Source organism: Grampus griseus (genome assembly GCF_964374135.1).
Source record: "Grampus griseus genome assembly, chromosome: 10".
Lineage (NCBI taxonomy): Eukaryota > Metazoa > Chordata > Mammalia > Artiodactyla > Delphinidae > Grampus > Grampus griseus.
The window spans coordinates 7,128,665-7,140,839 of record NC_139004.1 but is presented as its reverse complement, the minus strand read 5'-3'; the positions used below and the strand labels follow the sequence as shown (position 1 = coordinate 7,140,839).

Below are 12,175 nucleotides of genomic sequence, written 5' to 3'. Positions count from 1 at the left end.
ATTCCTCAGACTGGCCTTTCTGCCCCCTAGTCACCATTCGATTATCTTCCAAATTGCTGTGTTTCAGAGAGATAAAGATTTTTTATGGCTTGCTGACTGGAAACAACGACAAGAGCCCGCAAAGAGATGGCTGAGGGGCCATGCATAGTAATTCCATTGGTAAATGACAAAACCTTTGTTTGTATGACATTTCCAAAATTACTGCAGAAGATGAATCTAAAATACAAAATGTCACATTTGGCATGCAAAACTGTCGCAGTATATCTCAGCATAAAATTCATAGAGGCATTTAATTTTGAATGTGTTTAATAACTCAGTCTGCCTGCATCAGTAATCCTGCCTTGAGGTTTAAAGAGATTGTCTTGTTTATTCACATGGTGTTAAGTTTTAAAATATTTTTGGAAATCAAAATACTAAGGTTAAGTCTCTATTGTTAATTAAGATTTTCTAATTAAACCAAAAAATAATTGTTATTCTGATTAGTGTTTAAGTCTGAGTTGTATGAAGAAACAAAAGAAGTTTAGCAACTTTCACTGTTGGTTTAACTGTGATTTGATCCCAGAAGCATACTGTCTATATGGAAATATATATTATCTCTCACAAAGTAAAGTCTAGGCAGGATTAAAAAGGGCTTACTGTTAACTGCAGATTAATGGGTGGTGCTACCAACACAGGTAGTTAGGAGAGTAACCTGATTCCAAAAATGACATTAATTTTGTTTAAAGCATGATGTAATAGAGAATTTTTCAAGGTCAAATTATTCTGAAGACTATTAGGGTAGAAAACATGACTTTCTGACATTTGAGTTATTAATAATCCCAGTTTAATTTTTGTGTATTCTGAAACAATAGTCTACTAAAAACCTTATCAACTTGTACCTACTTTTCAACATTTACCAAAAATGAATGGCCTATTTGTCCCAGCTGAAGGTAAGCAAAGAAATTCAAATGTCCTGTAAAATATTCTTCAATCATATACTTCAGTTACATGCAATTTATGCCAAGTTTTAGGTTAAAGCACATAGAAATGCTCTTCTTTCTTTATTTTTTGAATCTCACTTGAAGCCTGTGGGGCAAGGTGACCTCATGTTCAAATTAAATACAAGTATTTGATCAGGTGAGGTGTTAGTCTGACCTGTTTTGCACATCACTAATCAATGGGGTCCATGGTCTGTGATTAGTATGAGAGGTAAGGGATGTCACTTTTCAAGCTTACTGCCCATGTTCACCCATCCCAGGTATCTTAAGAGGCCCACTGTGTGGTTTTTAGAAGTGTTGGTTCCTGTTCATTCTATCTTATTATAATAGATGAATGGTTTCTGATGTCACAGATCATTAACATACCACACTTAAAAACTGGCTCAACTTTCCCTCGCATAATCGGTAGGCTTGCCTTTTGACCCCATAATTACATGTCGTGTGTCCTCCTCTGTTATCACGGCTAATACCTGACAATTACAGGTTGAGTAAAAATAATTGTCTATTTTTCCCTCCCTGAGAAGCGCACTGTGGCTAATTGTGTGGTTTTCCCCAGTTCCTGCATCATTCAAGAAATTCAAGAAACCTGTCTTTTCTTTGGGTTGAGCAGAGTCGGTCACCTCAGCCTCTTCAAATACAGATGAAATGCACAAGGGGTCTCAAGAACAAGGCTCCCCAAGGCTCCTACTTCCTCAAAGTGTCCCTGCTTGGTCGACCAGGTGGCCGTGTCTTGCCGTGGTGCCTGACGGAGCAGCTGAAGACCAGAACACACCCAGTGAGGCATGATGGAAATTTTTATGATGTGGGGCTGTATTTCTACGAAAGCCTTTATGTGGTAAGCTGGTCTTTTTGCACACGTACCACTATCTCCTCCTATCTGTCCAGCTTTTCACCTCTAGAGATGGTTTTAGGTACTCAGTTTTGTGTAGTAAACAGAAAGGATTTCATTCATTCATTAAGCAAATACCCAATAAGCACTCAGTATGAGCCAAGCACTGTGTTGTGGTCGGTACATGGACACCCTTAGTCCTGGGTAAAATGGAATGCCATCCTTCTTTATCAGATCATTACTGTGGATCCTTGGTATAATTCTTCACCTTTTCAGGACTTACATGACAAGAGGTCACTAACGTGTGTATTTTATGTGCGGTATGCATATACATTTGTAGGCAGCCAGGGACACTGATTTTAGGTGAGAACCCAGATTTAGGTAAGAAGAAATGTTGGAGGTTGTTAAGAGAATAGATTATGGATATAGGGGTATGTGTTTACCAAGCAAAGAGAATCTGGAGGAGACAGTGCTGGGCGAGAGAGGAAGGGGGAGGTAAGATTAGAGAGTGTTCCTGGATGCAGGGATGAGAAGAGGGGGTCCAAGATCTTCAAGTCACCTTTGGAAGGAGAGAGGATAAGCTTGGCTTTCTCTGGGGCATCAGCACCAGACTGATAAAGACAGGGAACTCCAGCCCAAGGAGAAGAAAGGAAGGGGCTGGGTTAGTCCCAGAACCCTTACTGTGTGCTGGTGCATTAGATGCCAGACATGAGGATGGACTGTTTGAAAATATAGAATTGCTTTTTACACTATTAATTTGAAGGAATAAGACAAACATTGTAAGCATCAGTGTAGGTAGCACAAGGCTCCCGAGCTGACAAGACTCACTGAGGAACCGAGCCTCAGTTGGCTCATCTGTGAAATGGGAATAAAAATATCTGCCTATCAGAAGCATTACAAAAAATGACTGAGATGATTGTGGAAATACACACTGTCAATACATAGTAAGAATTCAGAAGCTTCTGTGGTTATTATTGTTATAATTATTCTGTCTCTTTGATGGAGAAGCCCATAAATGCTTACCAGGGGACTTTCATTTTAATATATATGATGAATGCTTATATCTTGAACAACTTTTGAATTAACCTTTGCTTGAGAACAATGGTGGTTAACAATTTCTTCTCTAACAAATGATCCCAAACACCTTGTTAAGATGTGTGAGATACATGTGAGAGGCGTTAGTCAGGGGTGGGTACGGAGAGGACTTACCCCCTGGGGGAGCCCACTGTCCCCATAGAACTAGACTTTGAGGACAAGTGACACGAGGGCAGCAGATGTAATTCAGCCCCTGACATGATATCTTGGTTTTCACTACTTATATCAGAGAAATTTCAGGAATGTGGTGCTAGCTAAGATTTTAGTTAATAATTTTAAAAAAGGTCTAATCTGTATTTAATGGGCAACTACATTCTTTTGGTACATTTTAATTAAGCACCTACCATTTTAAATCTTGGAGCTAGGCTACCAAATATAGCATTCGAAGAGCTTGCTATCTAGAGCCATCTGCATAAATAGCTCTTTTACATTGAAAAGCACTATATAATGTTCTTTTTATTGTTATTATTGGTTTAGATGCCCATCCCCAGCTCCCCCCATAGAGGCGTGAACTCTGAGTGCAGAAGCCACGTATATTGCTATGTTAGCTTTGAGCATATTCCATGCATGTTGATGAATAATCTTGACAGAGAGTGCTACAGGTTGAATGCCAGGAGGGTTAGAGGATGAAGAGCTGCATCAAGAATGTCTTCAGGGGCTTCCCTGGCGGCGCAGTGGTTGAGAGTCCGCCTGCCGATGCAGGGGACGCGGGTTCGTGCCCCGGTCCGGGAAGATCCCACATGCCGCGGAGCGGCTGGGCCCGTGAGCCATGGCCGCTGAGCCTGCGCGTCCGGAGCCTGTGCTCCGCAACGGGAGAGGCCACAGCAGTGAGAGGCCCATGTACCGCAAAAAAACTTAATAAATTAAAAATAAAAGTAAAAAGAATGTCTTCAGGGACAGGGAGCAAAACCACTAAGAGACGGATGTTGCCCAAAACTGTTCACAGTGTTGAAAAGTGCATCAAGTCCGTAGGAGAAAGCAGAGGCCGGTTGTTCCTCAAACACTGAAAGGCATTTTCCCCTTCCTGCCAAACAGAACAAAAAGTATCTTGGAATAGGTGAAATAACAACCCCAAATTTTCTTTCCCTGTGTCAGAAGCAAACAAACCAAAATAATTACTTCCCGCCACAGCCAAGGAAAATGTATTCTTTAAGAGCCTGAGAAAATGCCACTGAATTATATCCATCCCTTGGTATCACCTAGCAAAATCCTGGATCCCCAGAGAAATCTACTAGGGTGTTCCACATTCAGTGCATGTAAGAAAAGTACAAAAAATTCAGGACAAAAACAAAAACAAGAAAAGCACTCTAGAACTTGACAGGAAAGAGAAGTCATCTGACGCTGTTTGATTTCAGAATGAAAATGCTGTTGCTCAAAGTTCTGTTCATTCCACTGGGTTCTGGCAACTTTTTCCACTAACCACACAATTCTGCCTGCCAGCCACTCTGCTAGCAGTCTGTGGGAGACTGACAGGTACAGCAGCAAGGTTTAAAGAAACGTCATTTTCCAATAGGAATAGGAATACACACACAAAAACACAGATGTGCTTTTGTATGTAACTGATATAGGGGCATCTAAGATATTTACATCATTTCTTTTCACGTACAAGCCTAAGACAGGGTCATTTCTCCATGAACAGGAGAAGCTGGCTTCATATGGTTGTTTGAGAGTGCAGGACATCTTACCAATGTTAACCGAGGAGAGATGTCAGCTATTCCTACACAGACAGGAAGGACAGAGAAGGTATTGCCCAAATGAAAGGGCAAGTCTTCGTTACAGGAGAAACACTGAGTCTGCTGAGGAAATGTCTGCATTAGACGTCTGTAAGGTTACATTCTTAATGGAGCTTGGAATGAGGGTACAATGTTATAGCATCAAAGGTGGCTTCTCTTTGGTATCAAGCTGGACCAGGAGGCAAACAATTGAAGGTTAAGGTGAAAAGTTTGCTTATAGGGTTTGATAAACCTCCAAGTGAGGCAGCAGATATATCGATTGGTAAGCCCAAGGTAATAGCCCTCCAAACACCCACGGTCCTACTTCTGATACTATCATTTGGACTTTGTCCCAAACATTTCCACACTTTAACATCCATTTTCCTGTATTGTAAGATGGAGATGTTCAAATATGATGATTTTTTATATTTCTCCAGATGATTTTTGATACTTTCAAGTGAAAAATAGCTGTATTGGCCTTTCTGATTACAGAAGACAACTTAAGCTCTTTGTTAAGAAAATCAGAGAATTAAAAAAACTACAAGTAAAAGTATAGTTTCTCAACAAGCACGTGCTCCTGTTCTGGGACCACATTAACTGAGTTCACACTTACCTTCACTTTATTAGTCATAGCTGTCTAACTATGCAAAGGAGAAGTGGAGTTGATTAATAAATACATAATCACTTCAAACTTAGGGAAAAAATACAGGTAATAGAAGAGTGGCACCAAGTGGCCCCAGCCAATGCCCCATGGAGCAGATGAGCTACTCTGCTGACTCATCTCTGATTTTCTGATCTACGTGATGGGGAGATATAGAAAAATGTCGTTTCAAGTCACTGAATTTTGGAGTAGTTTGTTATGCAGCAATAGATAACTGAAGAACTTATTTAGCCCCTTCTGTGACCAAGAACTATATCGAGAGTTGAAGAAATAAAGTCAGGGCTGTCTTTTTAAATTGCTTGGGTAGCTTCTGCAAATATAACCTCGTGTGCTTAAGGAAAAAGAATCGTTGTGTGTCTAAATTCAGAGTTGGTTCACCCAAAAGGCATTTGAGTCCTGTGTGCAATGTCTTGTCCTTTAGTTATGCTGCGTGTATGTGAAAAAGGAGATGTGGGAGATGGAAGTGGATAAATAGGGGGGCTGTTATGGACTGAACTGTGTTCCCCCCAAATTCATAGGCTGAGGCCCTAAATCCCAGTACCTCAGAATGTGACTAAGTTTGGAGACAGGGTCTTTAAAGAGGTAAGGTTAAAATGAGGACATTGGGGTGGGCCCTAATCTAATCTGACTTGTGTCCTTAAAGAAGAGGAGATTGACACAGACACACACAGAGGGAAGACCATGTGGGGACACAGGGAGACAAACCAAGGAGAGAGGCCTCAGAAGAAACCAATCCTGCCGACACCTTGATCTTGGATGTCCAGTTCCGGAACTGTGAGAAAATAAATTCTTATTGTTAAAGTCATCCAGTCAGTAGTACTTTGCTATGGTGGTCCTGAAAAAGTAATAGAGGGGCTCATGAAGGACTGGTGACAATGAATTGTCCTTTTATTCAGTGGGAAAGAAGAAGCAACAATTTGCTTCAACCTTTTAGAATTCAATACGTAAATTTGGCATCATTGAAATAAGGACTAGGGACTTCCCTGGCAATCCAGTGGTTAAGACTCCGCGCTTCCAATGCAGGGGACGCGGGTTCGATCCCTGGTTGGGGAACCAAGATCCCACATGCTGTACAGCACAGCCAAAAAGAAAAAAAGAAATAAGGCTCCCCTACTGTAGTGGGTTTTGGCTAATTGAATGGCACATATAGGCACCTCAGAAGCTCCAGAGAAAACCTGACTTAAACTCACTGTGTTATCGGACTCTTTCATGGTTCTATAGAATTTTAAGAAGTATATCAACCAGTTACTATTTATACATCAGCGTGGCAAGGTATCATTATTATAGTAGTAGATGGGCACCATTTTTGTTTTACTGGAGGGAAATCCAATATGAATAAAATAGCAACTTTTCAAACATGACATTTAATCCATGCAGGTAAATCAAACTGAGAATCTATTATTCATTATTAAAAGGGTGGCATATTTTTATTACACTGAGAATGAAACACAAATACTGTGAAAAATTTAGTGCCTTTTCTTGAACTTTTAAGACACTTATCATGCAGTCATCTAGCTGGTACTGGCACCCATTTTAAAATATAGCCATGAAATTAATAAGTTTGAAGTTTTATGCCTGAAAAAAGGATGCTCAATTTCAGTGAAATAGGCAAATTTATTTTTTATTTAAAGCTTCCTAAATACTTAAGATGGTAAAGTACTTCAGTAATGTTCTGATTCCAATATGTATATGAAGAATATAGTTCATATTCTTGTCATTATTAGTCACGGCCCCAGTGTTCTTCCCTGAAGTGCTTTCTGAAAACTGCATATATCAGAAACTGATTAAAATGACCTAAAGTATTAATTCTTAAAATATGATGAACCCAACATTTTGCAAGAGGTTATTTTCTGTGTGACATTTAATATCAAAGAATTGAAATGATTTTAATAACTCCTTGGAAGGAGTGGTCTTAGGAAAACTAGAGCTTGATTGCTTTTATTGATTATTACCATTCATAGTGAATAGCCCTGGAGTATATTATATCATGTGGCTTTAAAAAGTTTGCCATTATGTCAGTGGAGGAAGCCCTTTGGGTCAGTATTTGAAATGGTCACTTCCGCTGGTCAAGGATTCCCCCAGACTTGTGAGAGTCCTGATTGTAAATGGCTTCTCCTGAGTGGTGTGAGTGGTCCCTGGGCATATGCTGTTTTTAACAGTGGTCTGCTTCTGCTACTTACTTTGTATTCATCGCTTTAGGAAAATTACGTAATCTCCCTCGCCTCAGTTCCTTCATTTGTAAAATGGGAATCTGTTACCTTATTCATAGAGACTTTCTGAGCATTAAATAATGTGATGTATAGATTGCTTAGCGTAGCGGGTTGCATGTAGGAAATAACTGGTGGCTATAATTAGTTTTTCATTATAATAATAATTCTCCATGTAGCATGTTCTCTTCTTTTCCCTCTCTCTGTTAGATTGCTCCAGCCCTCCAAAACATGCCTTCAAGAAGTATCAGTTAATCCATTCTTGATTTCTCCCTCTAAGAAAACTCAGTTTCCATTAAATTTATTGGATGCTTTTTTGCCTCTACTTCTTGTTACTGAGTGATGTGAGGGGTTTCAGGGCCATCAGTGCAAAAAGTCATGCTCTCATTGTCTCATAGTCTCTGGCAGAGAGGAAGAATAATGTGTATTGAGTGCCTGAACTGTGCCAGTTTCATCACTATGTGTTTAATACACACGATCAGTGCAGATTTCACACAGAGCAATCTATTGTTAATCCCATTTTGCAGATTAGAGAAACTGAGGTTTTAGAGATGAGAACTGGACCAGAAGTTTGAAGCTGAGATTGGAGCCCATAGTCCAAACACCGAGGTTCACAAACTACCCTACAGAAAATGGCAAGAACTGATATGTTGGTTTTTCAAATCTGTAAACTACTCATCGATTCCTGTAATTTTTCTTTGTATTTTTACCAGGTTTATTTCCATTTCTAAAGCCAAATCCCTCGCTCTTTCTGTCTCTTCTTCTGTCCTTTGTGTCGGTTTTCTACATCTGTTCACGTCTGATTTACTCAGAGTTGAGTGCCCTAGTTACCAATTAGTAGTTGTCGTTCACTCTGCATTCAATTCAATAATCAAGTCATTTTTACCAGTCTCATTCGGGAATGAGGCTGCCGTATTACATAATATTGACAGGTGGTCCCTCAAACGTATTTGCCAGCACTAAAATGTAAGCTTCTTGAGCGCAAGAACTGGGGTCTATTTTGTTCACTGTTGAATCTCCGGCACCTAGAACTGTGGCTGTCTTAATAAGTATTTTTAAATGAATGAATAGATCTAAAAATTCAAAAGACTCACATTTCAGACTTCAAATAGACAACTGATTTCTACTTTATAGTTGAAAAATGTTTTAACTTTTTAAAACTTTTGGTGTTTTATGCAGATTAACATTCTTTATTTTATTGGAACTGCTTTCAAAATGCCATAAATCCAACTTTGTCCTTTGTGTCTGTTCTCTACATCTGTTCACATCTGATTTATTCAGGGTTAAGAATGCCCTAGTTACAAAATAGTCGTTCTTGTTCACTTTGCATGCAATTCAACAATCAAATCATTTTGAATTCTCTAAAGAGGAGGAACTTGCTTCTATATTTGAACTCACTCACATTCAGAGGGAATAGGTTTTAATATTTCAACATCTATACAAAATGCTTTACAATGACTTTTAAGGCACTAATTCTCCCATGAACGTCGAGTGAAGTCGCAAAGGGCTGACTAGGGTAAAGAATTTCTCCAAGGTCACATGGCCTGGTAATTGCAAAGAACAGGGCTGGCTATCTTTTCCTATCCATCTGCCTCATAGGTGTACCAAGCAGTACTCAATGACTTTGAACTGACGGGGCTCTCAAAGCTTATAGTGGTGGCAGGAAAAGAATTCGGGTTCAAACAAACAAAACATCACTAAACTCAAGGACCAATAAAGGTCAATCTAGTAAACTGCCAATCAGAGCATGTCAAGCCTCTGCTTAAGCTCTCCTAGTAGCTCTCCATTACATTTAGAATAAAATCCAAATTCCTTACCTGGGCCTCCAAGCCCTACGTGATCGGGCCTCTATCCCCCTTTCTAATTTATTTCATGTGACTTTTCTGCTTTTGTATTTCATTTGAGACTCACTTTCTGTTCTTTGAACAGACCAAGCTCATTCTTATTACAAGGCTGCGTTAGTTGTGGCTTCCTGCCTAGTGGGGTTCCTCCTCAAACCTTGACACTGCTGGTCCCAGGTTAAGTGTCCCTTCCCGAGACAACATTTTCTTAACAGAATAGCTCCTCCTCTGGTCATTTTCTAGTACGTCTCTAATTTATTTTTATTGTTTCGATATCACTAGTGATAAATTAGAGCATTTATCACTATTGATATTGTCTTATTTGTTTATTGCTTATCCCCTCCACTACCAGATTGTAGCTCAAGAAGAAGAGCTGATTTAATTTTTTTTTATCCTTAGTGCCAAAAATGGTGCTTAAGTACCAATGGGCATTTAATAAAGGTGTGTGAATGAATGACTGACTGAATGAATGAATGAACAGAGGGAAGTCCTGAAGTTGGATATGGCTTTTGACATAGTCAAATCGATAATTTAGTAGCTGGGAAAACATGAACAAATCATTACTTTTTAAAAGCTTGTTTTCAATCACCTGTAAAATGGGCTAATATTAACTACATTGACACGCAGATCAAATGTTATATTGTGCATGTAAGAGCTTTGTAAAATGTAAAACGCTGCACAGGCGTTAATACATTGCCAGATATCTTTGGTACAATGTGGGTTTCCCAAAGGGAAAGTGCTGATTAGCAATTATTGCCAAAAGTTTTATCCTTTCCAAATGATGTATTTGCCTGTTCCTTGTAAAACCATTTGTGGTTAATTTGTTGGTCTTTGATCTAATCATGCTGCAGATGTTCAGAAATGCCATCTTTTTGTGCATTGAGGCTCAGTCACTGGGGTTTGTAAAAGTAATGGGCTGTGCCCAATTTTTCCCCAGTGTCTTCAACTCTCAGGGACAAAGAAGGGAAAAATCTATCTTTTGCCTAACAAGGAAAAACTGAAAATTCAACTTTTGTTTTCACTTCAAAAAAAGAAAAAAAAGGGGTGGGTGGGTAGGGGGAGAAATCCCAGAACTGAATTTTCTAAATTAAAATATTCAATTAGATTTTGCCATCTCCCTAGAGTGAAATATTCTTAGTTGAACATTTGAGTAGCATGTGAAGAGATGAGTTATGACACATTGAGGTTGAGGTCAGGTAATGGAATTGCGATGTAATGAGATGACATGCCATATATTTCCTCTTGATTTCAGTCATGTTTGATGGAAAATGGTGGAAAGGCCATATTTTTTAGCCAGTAATTATTCAGGTATGAATCAGTTTGATTTTAGACAGAAATGTGGCTGCCCTAAGCTATGAAGTCAATTAGACATATGATCAAGGACACACAAACCTGTCTTGTTTTGGCATCCATATTGGACGATGATTCTCAAAGTGTGGTCTGAAGGACCACGTGAATCACCATTACCTAGACATGCCTGTAGAAATTCAAATTCCTGAGCTTCACCCCAGACTTACTGACTAAAGGATGAGAATGGGCCTAGAAATCTGCATTTTTAATAAACTCCTTTGGGTAAAATTCTTACACAAATCAAATTTGGGTGACTGCTAGATGACGTCCTTGAGGACATCATCGTATGATTGTAGAGGTTTCTTAAATAATTAAATTCTTTGTTGAGAAATCACAAAATTCAATTCAGGGACTGTAAGTTTGAGAGATCATAGACTTGTGCCCTCATTTTAGGAAGATTTTTATTCAGATTTACTAATTTGTAAGCTATCTGATGAATCTAGCCCTCAGAAAGACTCATTTTTTAAAAATTTATTTTACTTTTTATTAAAGTACAGTTGATTTACAATGTTGTGTTAGTTTTAGGTGTACAGCAATGTGATTCGGTTTTATGCATGTATATGTGTATATAGTCAGAGAGATTCATTCTTTAAGGATGCTGGATGATGGAGTTTTTCGGGATGCTAATGATGGAGTTTTGTTGGAGATGTTTTCTCTTGGTAAGTTCTGTGTCTACTTTTGGTGCCTGAACTCAGTGGGAGCAATTAAGGAGAGAACAGGCTGAATACAGAGAAATGTGGGAAGGAGCCCAGCTCCTCAGCCTGTATAAGGAGAAGCAGGAAATAGGGTGTAGAGGGATGGTCTTAAGCTTCTTCATCAGGAATCCAAGGTAGGCTGTCTGATGTTCACCTCCAACATTTCGGAAGCATGGCATGAATGGCTCTGGAGCACATGGCCAGGAATCAAATCCCAGCTCTACCCTCTACACCTATTTTCTGTGTGACCTTGGGCCAGCTCTCTTTGCCTCATTTGTGCCTCAGTTGTGTCATTGGTCAAATGGAGCTGTAATAGAATCAACTTCATAGGATTACTGTGGTGATTGTGTTCATAAGGATAAAGTGATTTAAAAAGTACCTTGCATTTAGTAAGCTTTTGATACATGTTAATGGTTGATGCTCTACTGTTAGGTTTAAGGAACTCAAAAAATTAATTTCTAAAACAGGGAACTGGAACTGTTACATTTGCACATGAGAACACTGGTTTTCCAACGGTGTAGGTGTAAGGTTTTCTCTCCTCTTCTGTTCAGAAGCTATGATAGTTATAGCTGTTACCACCCTCTGTCCTTGATCCCTAGACCAAGATAAGTTTCCAAGAATAATTACTTTCTTTCATCCTGCAGCAGAAAGACTGGGAATTAGAGCTAATATGTCTGTTTATTTATCTTGGCTAAGGGAATGGAAAGGAAAATAATGGTATTATTAAACTCTCACTGGATAACCTAGATTACACTGTGCTGTGGCTTCGATTCCCGGTCATCTGTCCAGAGTTGTTTGCCTCAGAAAG

The 12,175-nt window shown here is 39.2% G+C and overlaps 1 protein-coding gene across 1 annotated transcript in view; it reads left to right on the top strand.

Annotated features, from left to right (window-relative positions):
- The window catches only part of LOC309829089 (uncharacterized protein), a gene marked incomplete at both ends in the record, with an annotated part of 261,042 nt that overhangs the window by 56,980 nt on the left and 191,887 nt on the right, over positions 1–12,175 (top strand). The window contains one exon of the mRNA XM_082664789.1: positions 1,588–1,812. Coding sequence (XP_082520915.1) covers positions 1,588–1,812 — 225 coding nt within the window. The remainder of the gene's footprint in view (positions 1–1,587; positions 1,813–12,175) is intronic.